Here is a 20,898-nt window from a genome sequence, read left to right on the forward strand (position 1 = left end):
GCTTTTAGTTCTTTTTCATAGAAGCACATCCATTGACAAACAAGTATTGTCTGCAAGCATCTATGTATTTGTTTTTAACTCAGATGAAGAAAGTATCTTTATGTATTTGAATAGAGCAGGTTAGAAATTGTCATCTATACCTTTATCAAGGCTTTTTCCGTATAAAAACAATGAGTTTTCTTACCACATGGATGATAAGACCTAGGAAACACAAAGGAGTGACAAGTGCTTTGCCATAAAGTAGTGACTCCAGGGGTGCTTGGGTGGCTCAGTCCATTGAGCATCCGACTCTGGATCTCGGCTCAGGTCATAATCTCACAGTTTGGGGTTCAAGCCCCACGTCGGGCTCTGTGCTGACAATGCAAAGCCTGCTTCTCTCTCTGTTCCTCCACACTTGTGCTTTCAATCAAACTTAATAAGTAAAAACATAAAAATGGAATTAATTTAAGAAAAGTAGTGACTCTGTTTTCTTTTGATTCAGATGATTAATACCCGATGGTGAGTCTGTGTTCTTGCCCTGGTAACCTTTTTTACCTTTTAAGCATCATACATAGTATCTTACTTTTTATCTCTTAGGCCATATGCCAAATTTTTATTGCTGTTCTTATGAGATAATGATTTCTTCTCATTTATGAATGACTTACAGAAACATAGAGGGAACTGCTTTATCAGAGCTTCTTTTCCATCAATAATTCACTAAGTAGATGAAGGATAGTCAGATTATCCTCCTAAAATACCCACTTTCTTTCTCAGCCTTGCACCCCAATAAGTAATTGTCAGCAAACTAAGTAATAATGAGCAAATAAAATTCACTCTGTAAAAATGAATAAAGAATTAGGATATCTGTGGAGATTGTGCAGTTTGGCAGGGCGTGTGATTTTGCATTCTGCTACCTTAAAATTGTTTGGAAACTTATGTTTACATGCCTGCCAATGAGCCTCTCTTTTCATGTGACACTGATATTCCTGTTATCTATATTAAGCTACTAGTTTATTATGCAAGTACTCGTATGGGCTTTAATACTGAGCCTTTTTTAACATAAATTCAAGATTCTCATTGATTATAAAAGGTTTTTGCTACCGTGTTTGCTTTAAATTCAGGATGACAGTGATGGAATCGTAGGTGACATACAATTCAAAGCTGGGTTATCACCCAGGTGGGAATCTGATGTTCCTGAGAAAAGCCAAAGTAATCATTTGCCCATCAGACGTCATTAAAAAATACTGAATTATAATCACCTTCATTGTTGAAGTTGCTGGTGAGTGATTCCCCAGCCAGACGTCTGATGTATCCTGCAATCAGTTGACATTGTCAGCATGTTGGGTTGATATGTGGCACTTCAGACTTTTCAAGGAATCCTGCATTGCAATTGGTGATCATGAAGAGGGATATTTATTTTGCCTAGACTCTGAATTAATGTAATCAGATTGTATTGTCAATGCTCAGCGTTGGTGATGGCATCAAACACATAACCTCCTCTTGACATGTGTACGTCAGAGGAAACACCCCCTTCTTTCTATCCTCAGGCTAGGTCCTGGAATAATGGTGTTCTTGATTATCTCAGAATCTCTCTCTAGAAAGTGGAATGGCAAAACAGACAAAAACAACACCGCTTGGTCGATTTCTCAGGAAAGTCAGATTACCTTTGTAGCAACCCGGGGCTAGATCTAGCACTGCTGTCCCCTGTTTGCAGGGCATTGATGAGGCAGGGCGACTCTAATATTATGTGCTTTTTGTGATAGTGTTCTCAGTAACGTTTTATTTCTCAGTAGTTGGCTGTTTAGTCCTACAGCTCTAATGAGGCTCTTGTGTTTGAAGAATAGCAGTCGATATAAAATAGTGTTGGTTCTGATTATAAAGAGGGAGGCCACTGCCCAGGTTCTTAGCATATCTTTCCTGTCATAGCTATCATGGCATTAACGTCACACAGCTGAGTGGTTTGGGATGTGTTTATGTTTTCAGTTACTGTTTCAAGAAGGACTTACTGGATTCTAGTATATGCAAGAGACTGTGCTTAGACAACTTTAAAGGTTAGTAAGTCTCACCCCTGCTTTCAAAAATGTATAGGCTACTAGGGGAGACATTAAGAAAAAAAGCACTGCATATTAGGAAAAGGTGCATGTTGCTGTGATCGCACCTAGAATGAAATTATAATAATTAGGATGTTTTCCACTTGAAATAACAGAAACCCAACTCAACTTGGTATTTTATTTTATTTTTTAAATTAATTAATTTTTAAATTTGCATCACAGTTAATTAGCATATAGTGCAGCAATGATTTCAGGAGTAGATTCCTTAGTGCCCCTTACCCATTTAGCCCAAACCCCTCCCACAACCCCTCCAACAACCCTGTTTGTTCTCTATATTTTAGAACCTCCCATGTTTTGCCCCCCTCCCTGTTTTTATATAATTATTGCTTCCCTTCCCCCAAGTTCATTTGTTCTGTATCTGAAATTCCTCATCTGACTGAAGTCATATGATATTGGTCTTTGACTAATTTCACTTAGCATAGTACACTCTAGTTATATCCGCATAGTTGCAAATGGCAAGACTTCATTCTTTTTGATTGCTGAGTAATATGCCATTGTATGTATATACCACATCTTCATTATCAGTGGACATTTGGGCTCTTTACATACTTTGGCTATTGTTGATGGTGCTGCTATAAACATTGGGGTGCATGTGCCCCTTCAAAACAGCAAACCTGTATCCCTTGGATAAATACCTAGCAGTGCAATTTCTGGGTTGTAGGGTAGTTGTATTTTTAATTTTTTTGAGGAACCTCCATACTGTGCAGAGTGGCTGCACCAGTTTGCATTCCTACCAGCAGTGCAAAAGAGACCTTCTTTTTCTGCATCCTTGCCAGCATCTATTGTTGCCTGAGTTGTTAACGTTAGCCATTCTGACAGGTGGGAGGTGGTATTTCATTGTGGTTTGATTTGTATTTTTCTGATGATGAGTGATGTTGAGCATTTTTTCATGTGTCGGTTGGCCATCTGGATGTCTTCTTTGGAGAAGTGTCTATTCATGTCTTTTGCCCATTTCTTCACTGGATTATTTTTAATGGGTGTTGAGTTTGGTATAGTCTTTATAGGCTTTAGATCCTAACCCTTAACCTGATATGTCATTTGCAAATACCTTTTCTCATTCTGTCAGTTGCCTTTCAGTTTTGCTGATTGTTTCCTTCGCCGTTCAGAAGCCTTTTATTTTGATGAGGTCCCAATAGTTCATTTTCAACTTGGTATTTTAACAAGGCAATATATTGGCTCACCAAAGTCAGAAGTCCAGAGGTTATTAGCTTCAGACAAGGCTTGATCAAGGCACAAACATGTGATAAGCAGCAGGCTCTTATCTCCTTTTCTTCACTAAGGGCACTCTTCTTTGGAAGCCCTTTTGTAAGACTCTCAGGATAGCTGCTAACCATTCTCAAGATTACATGCTTCTAGACTAAAGATAGCAAGAAAGAGGAAATTCTCTTCCCTTATAGCTCAAATAAATGTTCCACAGTCTTTTTAGTTCTGTTGGCTTATGAATTAGGTACTTATCTCTGAGTTAATTATTTAGAGTAGGAATAGGATGTGTTTGTTTGTTTGTTTGTTTACTTTGGTCAGTACTTATTCCTCTCCCTCACCATCCCTCAAGTCAGAGAAGGGATCAGTTCAACCAAATTATAGTGTTGGTCATTTGAAGAGAAGATGAGAAAGGGTGATGTGGCTGGAAGAAGGAGGTCTCAGGATTGGGTCTTATTAAAGTAAATGAGATCTGCCTTTCCTGGAACCAGTTTCTTGGCCGAGATTGAGTACATTGGAGTCACAAACCCAAGCCTAAACTGAAGCCGAAAGGTCAAAGGTGACTGGGAAGAGGTTGGTCCCACCAGAAGAGCTTGGGGATGTGTCCTTCTGTCCAGAGATGAGATTAAAACCACACAGTGCATTCAGCAGGGGAAGGTTAATATGAAGAATTGTTAACTCCAGTAGCACATTGGTGTTATAAGGGTTTGAGTAGCAAGAAGAAAGCTCTAAGGAACATGGGAATAGCAGCTATAAGGAACAGCTGCTACCCCAAGGACTGAGCACTTCAGGGAGGCCCTCCCAGCCACTCTGAGCCAGGACCAAGATCCAGATGTTCCTACCTCACTGGGAGACAGAAAGGTCACCAAGGTGCCACACAAACTAATGGAACTTGCTAGAAATCTGCCCTTAGTGTGCTCATGGGGTGCTTGTGCCATAAGGAGATAGATTCAGGTCAGACAGCAGACTTCAGCCACAGAGAGCTTCACACACCAAGGGAGGGAACAAAGGCATGAGAGCAAGAGAAGGAATTTGGGTTATTCTCAATAATGTAATTGGTTCTGTCTTGCTAGAGCATACAGGGCAAGGTGAGGCAAGGCACTAACAAAGTTGGACAGGGAGATACACTTCGTTTAGTGCCTTAGATGACATGATTCACTTGGACTCTTTATGTGGGTTATGGGGAGCCACTGAGTACCTCTAAGCATTAAAATCAGATTTGTGATTTAGATCAATAATTTTGGTAGCAATGTAGAGAAGGAATTAAAAGAGGGGTGAGTCCAAGAAAAGGAGACAGATGAAGAGACTGTTGAAATTACCCAGGCCAGTGAATCAACCCAAAGACAGGTGAAGGAAATGGCAGTGCATGTTGTGAAAAGGAGGGAGATTTTAAAGATATGAAAGAGGTGGAATGACTAGATCCTGGAGACTGATCAGATGCAGCAAGTCTCTTAATGAGTATTCATCATCAGCTGATCAGTATAATCCAAACCCATACTCCATCAGCTTTATAAGCCTGTCCTTCCTGGGAAACTGAGGCAGCAGAGCTGGAGAGTTAAAAGCATGAACTCTGGAGCAGACTACCTTGCTTCAAACCGAGGCTCCCACACTCACTTGCTGTGAGACCTCTCGGGAGGCTTTGTAACTACTCTGACCTCAGTCTCTTTTTCATAAAGTAAAAATAGGAAAACTATCAAGTGCAAAGAGCTGTTTTCTGGGACAAAATTAGGTATATGTAAACCATTTAGAACAGTGTTTGGTACATCCCATAAGTACTCAGTGACACTGGCTAGTGTCATTTTTCTTGCTCCAGCTGAAAATAAATTTGGGAATATAAACTATATATTTGTGTTTTATAAAACATGACACTTTAAGAATCCATGACGCTAGCATTTAAGCATTCTTGCTTCCTGATGAAATCATTGTCTTGCTAAACCAGAAGACAACATTTAATCAGGAGCAGCTTATCAAGGAAAGAGAATATTTAATCAAGAAGTCCAGCTTTAGGAGTCAGAGACATAAAATGTGATGGTGCTGAGTGTCAGTGGTCAAACCAGAGTACATGATTACAAGGAAAGTAATAGAATGTGGAATCTTACATCCATTTATTTACTTAGCCAACTACTGTTTCCAAGATAATATATATTTTTAAATTTATTTTAAATAATATATTAATATATATCATTTTACATTTTATAATAATATTTATTTATTTTGAGAGTGAAAGAGAGTGAGAGAGAGAGAATTCTAAGCAGGCTTTGTGCTGTCAGTGCAGAGCCTGACACGTGGCTCTATTCCATGAACAGTGAGATTATGACTTGAGCCAAAACCAAGAATCAGATGCTAACCAACTGAGCCATCCACGTGCCCCAAAGATAGTATTTTTAATTTAGCTATAAAATCAGATCCTATAAGTGAATTATATTTGACTTATTAAATAGTTTCATCCATGTCACTTAAAATCCAATCAACCTGGTATCCAGGGGAGGATCGTGAAATGAGATTAGTCTGTTCCAACAGGATTGAGGATCCTTACTCCAATGATCTGCAGCCCTGGCATGGGTGGTGAATGTGACCAGGTCACACAGTCCAGGAGAGGAGGGATCGACACCTCAGTTAAGCACTACTCCCATCCCCATGTACCTGCCTGACTCCTAGCAGCTGCTCAATAAGTATGGAATGACTCAATGGATCCACAGGCTACTTTTTGTATATGGATGTAAATACGTGCAGTTCCAATTAGGAAAATGGGAGACTGGTTTAAAGAGCTGGTCTCAAACACTTTGACACAGCTGGAGACTGTGGTAGGCAGGCCTGCTTTAGGAATGGGCAGGGGCTTGGGGGGCTATTTTGAAGACTCTCTGTTAGAAGACCAAGATTTTAAGACTTGTGAGTGACAAGCCCTGAAAATAATATCTAAATCCCCTAATGAGGGAGGAAATTTTAGTATCTCTTCTAGCTCTTTGAGTCTTTTCATCTGCACCCACACCCAGGCTACCAATATCAAGGACAGGGTTGCCTGGTGGAGCAAAGGGTGCTCGCTTGGGTGTTTACAGCCCGCCTGCTGTAAACAGGAGGAGAACAGCTGGCTGTGATATCCAGGATCATGAGGGAGTCTGTAATGAGGGAGGCCACGGCAGCGACCTCCACGGGCTTCCTTTATCAGCTCATTGGAAAAGACTTCCCAGTTCAGGATCCCGAGTCTCCCAAGCTTCCCCCTTCTAACTCCTTCTCAGGAGGTCTGCTCTCCTCGGAGCCCTCACCCGCAGCCCGCTGCTTGTCTTCTTCACTGTGGTGCCTTCACTCTTCCTGAGCGCCTGGTCTGCAGACTTTCCAAGAGTCTTGCCTTTTGGAAATTATTTGGGAAAATATCTTCATTAGATATTTTCTCTAACAGATACTTCAATACTTAGCTAGACGCTAAGTGGCAGGTCAGTATCTCTGTTCAAGGCGCTACTAGATTTTGCCAGGTACTCTAAGTATTTGCTATTTTGTGTGTCTTTTTTTCCTTCATGTAGAGGATGCCTAGTTTGAGAAACAAGAGAGGAGGTCTTTGGCCTCCATTTCTGTAATATACTTTGATCTATTCAAGTTTTTTCCTGGATTGTATTGGTATTGGCATTTTATAGATTTAGAATTTTTTGCAGATGCATTTAAAATTCATTAGCATGAGAGGTTTTATTTTTGTCTTTTTTTTTTTTAATCTTACTGTTTAAATGATCTCTTGTAGATAACCTTTTGTTGGGTCTGTTTTTAAAAGTTCCATATGTTGGGGCACCTGGGTGGTTCAGTTGGTTAAGCGTCTAACTCTTGATTTCGGCTCAGGGTATGATCTCAAGATTTGTGAGTTCAAGTTCCACAGTGGGTCTGTGCTGACAGTGAGAACCTGCTTGGGATTCTCTCTCTCTCTCTCTCTCTCTCTCAAAAATAAGTAAATGTTAAAAGATCCATCTGAGAGTTTGTATCATAATTAAAGCATTTAGCCCATTTATATTTATTTTATAATTGGGCTTAGTTTGCCATCTTCATTTTTTCCATTTATATACCTTCTTCATTTCTTCTATAATTCTCACAATAACTTCATGTAATATGTAAACATTATTACTTTTATTAATGAAGATATTGAGAGCCCAAAACTTTAAGTGACTTTCCTGGATCACAAAGAAGACAAATGACAGAGCGGGGGTTCAAACACAGAGCAGTCTGACCCACAGCTCTCCTCACACATACGGACTCAATATCCAACAATATGGGGCCCAGGGAGGTTTTATATTTAAGTTTGTGATTTACTTTGCGAGAGAGTGGGGAGGGGGGCGGAGAGAGAGAATCCCAATCAGGTTCCACCTGTAAGCACAGGGCTCAGACTCACGGATCGTGAGATCATGACCTGATCTGAAACCGAGAGTCAGATGCTTAAACAACTGTGCCATTTAGGCACCCTGAAAAAGTTTTTGGAAAAAGTGTTCCTGGCTTTTCTGTATAAGAACTTCCTTTTAAGGTGTTTAAGGGTATATATCCCTATAATTTTCCTTAATCAAGATTACCAGAAAGAAAATATCACTGGCTCTGTTTAAAAAAAAAGAAGACCAACTTGATTTTTCTATTAATTTTGACTTCTCAAAAATGCGTGGTTACTGACCTTTTTTTTTTCCTTTATGTCTCTTCAGCATTCCCCCACTTTGTCTACCCCCACCCCTCTCTAGTATGATACCATTTCTTCTGAACCTTGGCCTGATTCTGAACCATGTATCTACATGAGAACTTTCCATTAGGTGACCTTTGCAGATCTTTCTAGATTAAAACCCTTAGTATGGCTATGTCTACCTTTACACAGATAGAGCCCATCACGAGTATTTCTTTTTAAAAGAACTTCACTGAATTAGAAACATAAATTCAAAGCAGCATCTGGATTCTTCAGAGAAAACCAATGAGAAAATGTAAGGCATAAAACAACAAAATAAATACTACAAATTGGTCTGATTAATATTCAGTAAGAAGCCTGTTTTATATATGTATTAGGAAACAAATCCAAGACTTTGCTCCCTCTGAGATAATTATTTTGCTCTTCCCTGGAACCAGTTTTTATGTCCTCAGGAAATATTTACAGCTCGAATAAGCAGCAGGAACAAATTAACTGCCAAGAGCTGTCCTCTCTGTGATGGTGTTGATAGCCGTGTTAAGATCATTATAAATCTATTAGAAAGTGAGACATCACTGATTTGTTATTTTAAGGGTTTGAGGTATAAGATTGTAATTAAACTATGAAAATGCTTGGGCCTTTTCCATACCATAAAATGTAACTTGATTTGAGTCCCTAAAAAAGCTTCTTTACGCACAACAGTCCTTCAATGATCGCTATTTTCTTCCTGAGTATTAGAGCCTAGATAGGAATTTGAAAAGACTAACATTGAGAAGTTAAATTATTTTTTATTTTTACCATTAAAAAAGATTCAGAATTCTCATAGATGTGAATGGAAACTTATTTTATATGGACTCTAGATTACCAGTGTTCTAAATATCTTCCCTTGCTTGGTACAACTCTTAATAAAATGGGTTAGCCCATGTAGTAAATTGAATGGCATGTCTACAGAGCAAAAGGTTGGTGATCTCCATTATCACTGGTTTATATACATGATTCTCCTCCTCCAATGAGTGAAACTTGATAAAGATATTGAATTAGGTATCTTTGTGGGTCAAGCTTAAACAAAGGTAGATCTCTGTCACTTAGAACTGTGTTAATTTCTGGCTTTTTCTAGCCATTTTAGTGGTCCTTTATATTTCCACATCGTCAAATGAACTCCCTGTATGTCGGCCTTTGATTTGCCTCAAATAAAAAAGAGCTAATCAGAATTCTTCAGTAGGCCATGCATTTTCTGCATTTCACATGGCTCTTACTGAGTTGCCTGTTCTCTCTATTGCTTCTATCAGAAGACAATTAGTGGAGGTCTATTAGAGTCCCTTTTTATATAGAAGAACTTTGGATTTGGCAAACACATACCTGTTTTATGTCTTACTCAGAATTTTGTTCTTGGTTATTTCCACTGATAAAATTGCAAGTTGACTGACTGATGTCATGGATTACTTCATAAAATATCAATTTTAGTTTTAATTTAAATTGAGACCACAGGTGTTATAGACCTAGTGTTACGAATGGTGGAAATCTTCACACTGTATTAAAGTCATTCTGTAGGGGGCGCCAGGGTGGCTTGGTTGGTTAAGCCCCAGCTCCTGTTGAGGTCTTGATTTCCCAGTTTATGAGTTCAAGCCCCACAGTGGGCTCTCTAATGTCCGTGCAGAGCCTGCTTCAGATCCTGTGTCTCCCTCTCTCTCTGACTCCCACCCTCCACTCTCACACAAGTACATGCTCTCTCAAAAATAAATAGGGGTGCCTGGGTGGCTCAGTCTGTTGAGCATCTGACTTCAGCTCAGGTCATGATGTCATGGTTTGTGGGTTTCAGCCCCACATCGGGCTCTGTGCTGACAGCTACCTCAGAGCCTGGAGCCTGCTTCAGATTCTGTATCTCCCCCTCTCTGACCCTCCCCTGCTCAAGCTGTCTCTCTCTCTCTCTCTCTCTCTCTCTCTCTCTCTCTCTCTCTCTCTCTCTCTCTGACCCTCCCCTGTTCAGGCTGTTTCTGTCTCTGTCTCTCTCTTCAAATAAACAGAAAATATAAATAAATAAAAAACAAAGTCATTGCGGATGAGAGGAGACTTAAGTACCACACAAATCCTCAAGTCATTTATTTTTCTAATGTTTTTTTTACTTTATTTTTGAGAGACACCTAATGTGTGTGGGGGAGGAGCAGAGAGAGAGACACAGAATCTGAAGCAGGTGCCAGGCTCTGAGCTAGTTGTCAGCGCAGGGCTGGATGTGAGGCTTGACCCCACAAATGGTGAGATCACCTGGGCCAATGTCGGAGCCACCCAGGCACCCATCAGATCCTCACATCATTTGTAAAGGAGTTCTTAGTGAAATTCATAATTCAAGTTCAAGGCCTCTCTGGAAAAGTTTCATGACCCAGTTGGCAAGGATTTGGAATCCGGGCACATCATTAGGGAGGCATGCCTGCTCTCATTCCACTCACCCACGTTCTACCCCAGCTGATGCCACCTTAAGTGACAACAAAGCTTCAAATTCACTTGCTTCTCCAGACTGAACAGCTCCTCTTCCCAGAGCACGGCAGGCTGTGAACTCCGCTTACAGTTACAGGCCCTTCAGTTCTGGCTACAGAAGTGTGGCCGAGAACTGTGGTTGCAGATTCAAACACGCTCACCCTTCGGAAAATTCCTTCAGTTTTTGTTGGTGAAGCACTTCCTCCTCTGAAGATTTCTAGAATTTGTGTTCAAATTCCATATTTTTTTCTTAAATATTTTCTTGTGTGTGTCTATGTGAAATTATTCATCTGTATTCCTCATCAGAATCTTAACCCAATAAAATATAATCAGTATAGTTCTAATGCTTCAAGAGTTCAGCCATTTTCTTTTAGGTACAACATATCCTGTGTAGTGTGAAGAAATATTCTGATTATAAGTGCTTATTAGGGGGACTTCTGTATTATTTAAATGTTAACCTATAGGTGTTGATTTTTTTTTTACAAAGGACCATTTCTAACATGTATAACATTTAAATTCTATCCATTTATAAATGTTGTTCTTCATTACCTCAGGTGGAAGAGGCCCTGGAAGCAGTCAAAAATGCTACGAATGAACAAGACCTTGCAAATCGCTTTAAAGAGTTTGGCAAAGAAATGGTGAAACTCAATTATGTAGCAGCCAGAAGACAACAGGTGGGGACAATTCTGGAAATGCCAGGGGAGAAAATGTGTTTAAGTAACCTCTTAGCTCTGTAGGCCTAGACAACAGATCAGCCTCACCTGCTGGCTATCAAATTAGCAAATGTCCTCAGATCATGTGATCAACAAAGGTCGCTTATTACATGGGCCAGTTTTCATAGCATTGTGGGCCAGTACTCTGTGGCCTCTGCCTACCTAGGGTAGGTCACAGGCCTCCTGAATGACTGGTGGGAACCAATCTAATCTTCGTTCCACAGTAGGAAAGGCTCCCTGATAAAAAAAAAAAAAGGGTGGGGGGGAAGGTATGGTGCAGTGGATGCTGTCTGGACACCACCCATTGCCCTCACTTTTTATTTTCTAGCCTTGTAGATCCAACCATGAATATACATTGCCAAAATGGGCAGCCTGTTGAGTGACACTTTTATGAAAGACAGGAAAACTATGCAAAGAAAATCAAGGAAAGGCAGAGAAAAAATAAATGGGTGGGGGTGTGGGATAACACAGGTGAAGTATGAGTTACTCTGATGAAGGTGGCTGACATAGTCTTCTCTCTCCCCTTTGTCTAGGGCCAGCACTCTCCATTTAGTCAACTCTGTTTGTTTGTCAAGTTCCATTAGAATTTTGTCCTCAAGGAATTTATTTTTTTCACTAAGAAAAACCTCTCCACGTGTGAAGGGGTCAGTTAAAATCCTTTCCACCCATCCTCTTGACTGCTCCTAGAATTCTTCAACATATGGGCAATTCCTAGTGATTTAAGATGGTCTGTGACCAACAAGAAAGTTTTATTCAACAAACACTTGTCAAGTGTTAATCTGTGCCAAGTTGAAGGAATGCTAACATTACAAATTTGACCAAGATCCGGTTTCTGCCCCTAACATGCTTACAGTGTTCTTTGTGTGAGAGACACAGACATGTGATTTGAGATTACCTGGCAATTAAGTATTTTGTTATCAGCAAAATTCAAATGGAATCCTGTGTGATAGTCTAAAATGTAAGATGGGGAGGAGTGAAATTACTCTGAAACACAAAGGTGAGACCAAAAAGCTACTTAGCTAATTCAAACAACTGAAAAAAGACATTCAATCTTGATCTTAGTGGACCAAGGGGGCAGTTGGGAAGAAAGGTAGGGACCAGGACATCGGGAATCTTGCAGAATTTTTGGATTTTTATTGTAAGTGGGTGAGTACAATTTGAATAATTCAAAGTTTGATATCAATGTCTCAAATACACATTTTAGTACAATAGATATGTTGCCTAGAAGGGAGTGGAAGAGGAGAGACCAGCTATAGTTGAGAGAAGCTGAAGTAGTCAAGGCAGGAGATGATGGTCTTGATTAGTTTGTAATGTTGGAAATGGAACTTCGAAGAATCAGTTTGTTTTGAAAACTCTGAGGACCTGATGTTAAATTGGACATGTTAGGTTAGGAAGTGACAGCACCCAGTTCAGTTCTGACATTCAGGTTTCAGCAAATGAGTAAATGGTGGTAAATTTACAGAGATGGGAAAGACTGGGTTAGTTGAGTATAGAAATTAATATTTCATATTTAGATACATTGATTTTGAGATATTAGGGAGCTCTCTATGTAAAAATGTTAGAATAGAGATGTGGGTTGGAGATGGACCCATTAGGCATGGGTGTGTATACAGATGTGTATTAAAATTCATGGGCATATGAGATATTTATATAAGAATACCCATAAATATTGTTTGTTAATTTCATTAATACCTTATTTTTAATTAACTGCTATTTCAGTCTCTCTCAAGAAATTTTAGAAAACAAATAGAATTGGAAGAAGGAAAAACTCATATAATACCGTACTACCCAAGGAAAAAATGGTACAATTGTGGTATATTGCCTTTCAGTTATTTATCTTCATATCTTAACATATTTATAAGTTCCTTTGCATACAAATATGCATATTATGTTCAGCCTCTTCATTTATCGTTTAATGTTATTCATGTCATTTATTGAAAACTATAGTATCCATAGTCTCTCAAATAAATGTTTCATTTACTTAACCAATTCTTCATAATTTAATGTTTAGATTGTTTGCAGTTTTTTCTAATTTAATTAAGTTATGTTTCCTCAAATATTTTTATGGAGAGAATCTCACTTCTCTTCCTTCCACATTTGGATTTATTTCTTTTTAAGTATAGATACCCAGTAATGTAATATGCAATTTCTGGACCAGCATTCTAGAGGATAAAAGGGTCTTCATGACTAGTCAGGAGACACCTTATACTTTTAAAGCCTGGATGATTGTCTGGTATAGAAACTACACTCACAAGTTGGTTACCTATTTGTGTTCATGTTTAGGGGTGAAAAAGACACACCCGCACACTAGAAATCATGTTGGCTGGCTAAACTTATTAGTGCATAAGCAAAAGAAGATAAATGGTGTAGATAATTGTCACTGTCAATCTGTCTTGACAATCCTGGATAACCAATATGATGTGCTTGACTCAGAATTATTTTGACCCATGAAAGATATAATTGTTGCCAGGTCATTTATATACCACATACAAAATAAACAAATAGAAACTGAACCTCAAGTAACCTTCAGTGATGTTTTGAAGCTGGAAAAAAACCTCTGAAATCCTCAGCTGACAATCCTACATGGCTGCAGAGAGCAGCACTGCCTATAACATTTCCATAAATGATGTGAACATTTTCTTAACAATGCTCTTTAACGCTGAAGATCAAGAGATTCCCCAGTGGTATTATTTTGACAGCCAAAACTAGGAAGGCAAATCACCTTTGATCTATTTTTATTCCCTAAACCCAATGATTGAGCTGCCATTAAAGGTAGCTTTAAAAAAAAAAATGAACCCTATTCCAAACCTGATAATGAAGTGGCAGATACGTACTATGCAAAAATCCAAAGAGTGTGATTTCCCGTATTTGTAATTGTCATTGAATATAGAGGCAAGCAATATCAAACGACTGAAGTTTGGGTATTCCCCTGCTGCTTAACTAACTCCAATCCGTACAAGCTACTTACCTTGTCTGTAGCTTGGCTTTTATGTTTTCCCCAGAAATATTTGAGTGCCTTTTATGGGCCAAACATTTGCTAATAAGTAAAGGAGCACTACGCAAGATCGGGTTTCCTGCTCTCATTCGATATAATACAGGAGGGACATGGGCTTAAATAAGTAAGTCCAGTCCAGTATAATAAGTATCGATGACAGGAGGGGGCATGGGCCTGGGGGGGCAGGTAGAAGGGACCTAGCCTCGAGAGCTAGATGGAACATGTTCCGGGAGGATGGGTCGTGATGGGTGAAGGATGGCAGGGTCCAGGAGGGGTACTCCATACTTCATACAGAAAGAACAGCATATGCAAAGTTTTTGTGGCTAGAAGGAGCACAAGAGAGGGTAGATTGTTTATACAATTCAGTGGAATTCTGTGAGCCTGACTCAAAGTTCAGTAACAAAGGTTTCCATGGGACACTTTCTGGATGTAACAGGTTTCCCGTTCTGTGCACACAGGAGCTGAAGGACCCTCATTGTCGGGATGAGATGGCAGCCGCCCGAGGGGCTCTAAAGAAGAACGCCACAATGCTGTACACGGCCTCCCAAGCGTTTCTCCGCCACCCAGACGTTGCTGCCACAAGAGCCAACAGAGATTATGTGTTTAAACAAGTCCAGGAGGCCATCGCTGGCATCTCCAATGCTGCTCAAGCTACCTCGCCCACCGACGAAGCCAAAGGCCACACGGGCATCGGTGAGCTGGCTGCAGCTCTGAATGAGTTTGATGTAAGTGTCCCAGTGGTGCACACAGAGGGCTAGATCCTTGCATTGAAAAACATGATTTGGGGATGAAGGGCCACAATAGTATATGTGGATTTAACCCTCTTGGAGGCTTGTGATCATAAGGTAAACTATATCATGTCTCTCTTATTAGGAATCCAACGTAGTGGCAGAGCCTAGTTTTCTTGTATTCCAAGGATCTAACAATTGTGTTTAAGAGGACCTAAAACCCTATAAACAAGCAGAAACCCTATAAACTGTCAATTTTTGTTTATCCCACTGGTTATTTAGGGACCATTCATCATTTGGAGGATCTTTATCTTTAAAGGGACAAGCGTCACAAGCAGTGTGGGTATAGATAGCCTCTGAGTTGTGCCTGGGTGAAGAAGACACCCTCAGTGTCTTTGTTTTAAATCAGGGGCAAACTCCGTTGCCCTCTGATCCCACATGGGATCCCCATCTTCCTTGAATAAGCCCCTCTGGGTAGTTCCTGTGCTGGACCCGTGAATAACCCACATTTTGCACCTGCTGTTTCTGAGAGTGTGTCCCAGTGAGGGAAGCAGTAGGAAGATGGCATCGAAGTGAAGGAGAGGGATGCGTGTAATCAGTATCCCAGGATGACAGCCCTTTCTTCCCATGGGTCAGGATATGGGCCCACATATGGGACACTGGAATCCAGCTGAGTTCATCCTGTGTTCACTGTGAGAGTCTTACATGTGTTGTGAGAACTACCGGGATTTAAAATAATTTCAAAAACTTTTTTTTAACATTTATTCATTTTTGAGAGACAGAGCACGAGCTGGGGAGGAGCAGAGAGAGAGAGGGGCACAGAATTCAAAGCAGGCTCCAGGCTCCAAGCTGTCAGCACAGAGCCTGATGCGGGGCTCAAACTCGCTGACTGTGAGATCATGACCTGAGCCAAAGTCGACCACTTAACCGACTGAGCCACCCAGGCGCCTCTAAAATAATTTGTATCTGCTTTCAAGGACTCTGTTTTCCTGTAAGGAGATGGGGGAAGTAGAATGTATTAAATACCTTTTTAAGTGATAAAACATAGTATTATAGAAATTCATAAGAGAAAATAGGTTACTTAACAGCTGTGGAGAAAGATGATGAGCTTGGTTTTGGATCTGTTGACGTGAATTTTTGACAGAAGAGGACTGGCTAGAACAAAGCAATGATTGCTAGAGACATAAAGCTGGAAGACATAATGGGGGAGTAATTAGGACACTTGACATAGCTCTTGTCACAGGGGTCTCTCCTCTGTTTTTCAGTTAGTCAAAATATAATATATATTGCTTAGATCATATGCTGTCTCCTAGGGTTTTATTTAGTCAGAATTAAATATAACATTTGTTACAATTTTTACCACAGGGGGGCGCCTGGGTAGCTCAGGCAGTTAGGCTAACAGTTGATGATCATGGTTCGTGGGTTTGAGCCCCAAGTCAGGCTCTGTGGAGACAGCCTGGAGTCCGCTTCAGATTCTGTGTCTCCTCTCTCTGCTCCTCCCCTACTCACGTTCTGTCTCTCTCTCAAAAATAAATAAATATTAAAAAAATTTAAAGTATTTGCCACAGGAATTGGGGATTAGTATGTAATTATATTCACAAAAGTTTGAGGAGACAACTGAAAATCCATTAGAATTAATAGAGTTCAGTAAGGTTATCAGTTTTAAAGTAGATATGAAATCTATAGGTTTGTGGAGTGCAAAAGCATAGAGTAATGGAAAAACAGATCCTGTAGACAGAAATAAAAAATAGTTTATTGGCTTTATTTTATTCCTTATTTCCTTATAAATAATCCTGATCCACGTGTGGGGGACCAGAAACAGAACAAAACAAAACTGAGTGCAAGTTCTACTTTTGGGTAAATGATGCCATGATCCTGGGCAGGAAAGCTATTGATTCTTAATTTTGATAATGTTCAGATAATCCCCCCAAAATTCTAAGTTCTTTCACAACTTGATAGAGTAATGATAAAGTTTCTTGCTGGACTAAGAATGAATAAGCCCACATTTAAAGGAAATGAAAATGAGCAGGCGATGCACCCGAATATTAAAACATTCTAATGCTACATTAATTTTAAAAGTGTGCATTAGACCAAAAAATGCCTAATCAAGTTAAACAGAACAGAAAATTGCAAACAATCTCAAGTACAAAATTATTTTATGAAATGGTACTTTTTAAAATTAGGTGGATTAGTCAGATTTTGACACAACTATATTTTTATAATCCTCAGTTACAATCAAAAAGTAAACAGTAAACCCTGTGAGGACCTAGTAAAAATAGAAGCACAGAATGCAGACACCTCCCTTGAAGGACAGTCAGACCCTTCAGCTGCTGCCACCTTCTGCCCAAGTGTGAAGACTGCACCTTCCCATTTTGTTTGTATCCATCACCTTTTCACTGAAAGCTTTTACTAAAAATGACGTTCCCCATTGAGGCATCACTGTAGTAATACTAAAGGCTTTGGACTCCTAAAATAAAACTTAAGGCCATATGGGGAAAATCTACTAGCAAAGTATGTCGGAAATACTTAAGCATTTGAATTGGTGGGGGTGGGTGTGTGTGTTTTGTTTTTATAACTGTAGTGATATGCTGGACAAATACAGCTTTTGGAGGTTAATACAGGAATGTAACTTTTTTATAGAGCATGGCATATTAACTAATTCACTGTATTTTATTATCTACTATACTAAGTAATTTTTATTACTTAATTGTATTACATTAATTATATACTTAGATATATAAATCAGACTACTTAATTATATATTAGTTAAGTATATTAACTAAGTAATATTAATAAATGTACACTGGTTGGCAAGCTATATAAATAGCATAAAGCATTATCTAATGTTTAAAATTATATTTCTCAGAGATTGACAAAAATTATCAGGGAGAACCATCTAAATTTGTAATTTATAAATAGTAATTCAATTTGGTATATGGTTCCCTAAAAATTTAGTAAATGTAGTTTCCGTACTTTCACAAAAGTAGTAACGCTAGTAAAGTACTATAAAAACTGACCAGATAGAAGGTAATTAACTGTTGATAGATTTGACAACAGCAAATCTAGACAGTCCTTAATGATATTGAAATTCTCAGTAAAAAAAATAATATTCTTCTCTTTGTAACAGAATTATCCATTTCTGTTCTTTAATTACATAATGAATATTTTGGTATTTAAAAATTTTTTTTAATGTTTTATTTATTTTTGAGAGAGAGGGAGACACAGAATCTGAAGACAGGCTCCAGGCTCTGAGCTGTCAGCACAGAGCCTGACGTGGGGCCCAAACCCATGAACCACGAGATCATGACCTGAGCCGAGGTTGGACGCTTACCTGACTGAGCCACCCGGGCGCCCCTCTTTGGTATTCTTTTTATTCCACTGGCATACTGATTTAAAACTGATAGCAAATTCAGACACATGTCTTGAATCCTAAATGCTATTCTCAGATATTAAATGAATTGATACATTGGGAGGGAAACTCATTCAAACTTTCTGTGACTGACTTTTCTGGCAATATCCCTCCTGATGCTTGGTTTACAGACTTGTGAATGTGATGGAGATTTTAAAAAGTCAAGTATGTTTGAGATCCTGAAGTGAAAAAAACTATAGAAATACACAATTCCATTGTCAGCATGGCTTGCATGCCCTAACGTTGAATTTGAAGCACATTTTGTATTAGTCATCAATGTGCGAAACCCAGTTTTATGGGAGGTAGGATGCAGAAGTTAAAATTTGATAGCTGACTAAGAACAATGTAAAAATTAGTATTCTTACTTTAATTTGTCAAGAGTTTTTTTTTTTTAAATCTGAATAGTTAAAATTATGGCTCAATGCATGGTGACGTATTTTCTGGCACTGTTCTTCTGCCTACATGAATAGTTGATGTAGTGATTTATGAAGCAAAGGAATGAAGAAAAAAACCAGTATTTTAATACCTTGAAACTGTCAAGGGAATTGCTAATGATAAAATAGTAAAGAGAAAATCATTGCTAATCAATGGAAAAATCAGCCTCTGTTTAAAATGTGGTTAATTTTATCAGGTGCAACTACTAAGGAATACTAAAAAAGAATTTTAAAAATATAATGACTACTCAGAAATAAATCCTATTAAAATGTCTATTTCACTGCCAGAAAACTTTCAAGAGCAAGAGAGAGCAAAATTAAAAGTTATTCTTTCAGAATTGCTATTTTAAAGAGACGAGAATATGCTAAAGCTTGTTTGTTGAAGCTGCTTTTGTAAGTAGACACTTGAGAAAAAGGGAAATCAACACCATTCGTGACCCAGACTTTAAAATCAGCAGCTGTTTGCATTTGAAAATTTTGTTTTAAATCATATAATAAACACAATCTCAAATTGCTCTAAGTTTTTTACTTGTGAATTTCCTTACTTTTCCCTACTTGCCCTGGGCATTTGCTTGATTAGTAATTATGTTTCCATGCCTTTCTTCCATGTCTTGACCACCAATATGTCTTACCTTTTTTTTTCTTTAATTTTTCTTTAGTTTTTAAAAATGTACACCCAAGTTATTTAGCATATAGTGCAACAGTGATTTCAAGAATAGATTCCTTTAGCCCATTTCCCCCTCCCCCGAACCCTCCAGTCACCCTGTTTGTTCTCCGTATTTAAGACTCTCTCATGTTTTGTCCCCCTCCCTGTTTTTATATAATTCTTGCTTTGCTTCCCTTAAGTTCATCTGTTCTATGTCTTAAAGTCCTTATATGAGTGAAGTCATATGACATTTGTCTTTCTCTGACTACTTTCGCTTAGCATAATACCCTCTAGTTCCATCCATGTAGTTGCAAATGGCAAGATTTCATTCTTTTTTATTGTTGAGTAATACTTCAGTGTGTGTGTGTGTGTGTGTGTGTGTGTGTGTGTGTGTGTGTGTGTCTTCATCTATTCATCCATCAATGGACATTGAGGCTCTTTCCATACTTTGTCTATTGTTAATAGGACTGCTATAAACATTGGGGTGCATGTGTCCCTTTGAGACTGCATACCTGCATCCCTTGGATAAGTACCTAGTAGTGCAATTGCTGGGTCGTAGGGTAGTTCTATGTTTAATTTTTTGAGGAATCCCCATACATCAGTTTGGATTCCCACCAGCAGTGCAAAAGAGATCCTCTTTCTCTGCATCATCGCCAACATCTACTGTTGCTTGAGTTAGCTCTTACCTTTTTGAGCCTTGTCTTCTAACTTCCATTACTGTCCCTCCTCTGTAACACCGTGTTTGAGTCTTAAGGACTCCTAAATCTATGTGCTTTTACTTTCTAGTTCTCAACTGCTTTAACTTTGCAATGGGGGATGGATTTTAATAGTCTTAACCATACTCTTCCCCCGCCTTGTTATTATTTCTAATTTGCAAGGTGTATTTTTACCTGAAGAGAGGACAGTCTGGCCTCAACCACATTGAATGAAATGTCACCATGACATACCAACTCTGCATAAATTGCCCTTGCTATTTCTACCTGATTTTTCATACCTCCTCCCTCTTCTTTCTCTTTAATTGTCTTGATTTAATTATACCAGATCAGTATGAGAATTACACAGTGGATAGGAGTGTTGGAACATGAACATGAGACATCATGAAGTATCTGCATCACAGGCCAATGGGGATAGCAAGACTCTTTAGCTGACAAGGTTAGGGGACCTAGGCTAACTTCACTGATGGGAGAATTGTCCCCTGGGGAGCATCTCCATGTTACAGTGGTCACTGCCCTAAGGTCCTTCCAACTATGTGAACTTCCAAGGTGTATACAAATAATCTAGGGCCTCTAGTTGGAAGAATGTGGTTAAGAAACAGGAGTTAGGTGGTAAGTTGTTTCACAGTAAGACCCCAGCCTGCTTTTGGAATGTGAAGATTTCTGGACACCCAAGTGTAATAACCCTAGCCCGCGGTTTAGAATCCAGTGTTGGAATACAGGTCCAGTGCAGAGCTGGAGTGCTGTACAGGTATCCTAGGTAAGAAGCCCAAATACATGACCTCATGCAGATTTATGCTGCAGGAGTCTGAAGGAGTAGAGTTTTTCAGTGGGCACCCTATACTAAACTTCGCTCTTA

General features: G+C 39.1%; 1 protein-coding gene across 3 annotated transcripts in view; it reads left to right on the forward strand.

Moving 5' to 3' along the window:
• The window catches only part of CTNNA2 (catenin alpha 2), a 1,129,701-nt gene that overhangs the window by 366,342 nt on the left and 742,461 nt on the right, over window positions 1–20,898 (forward strand). For all 3 annotated transcript variants that reach the window (XM_029937693.1, XM_029937690.1, XM_029937691.1), the window contains exons 5-6: window positions 10,956–11,075; window positions 14,568–14,834. In XM_029937693.1, the coding sequence (XP_029793553.1) occupies window positions 10,956–11,075; window positions 14,568–14,834 (387 nt within the window). The remainder of the gene's footprint in view (window positions 1–10,955; window positions 11,076–14,567; window positions 14,835–20,898) is intronic.

The sequence above is a fragment of the Suricata suricatta genome, chromosome 4 (genome assembly GCF_006229205.1).
Source record: "Suricata suricatta isolate VVHF042 chromosome 4, meerkat_22Aug2017_6uvM2_HiC, whole genome shotgun sequence".
NCBI lineage: Eukaryota > Metazoa > Chordata > Mammalia > Carnivora > Herpestidae > Suricata > Suricata suricatta.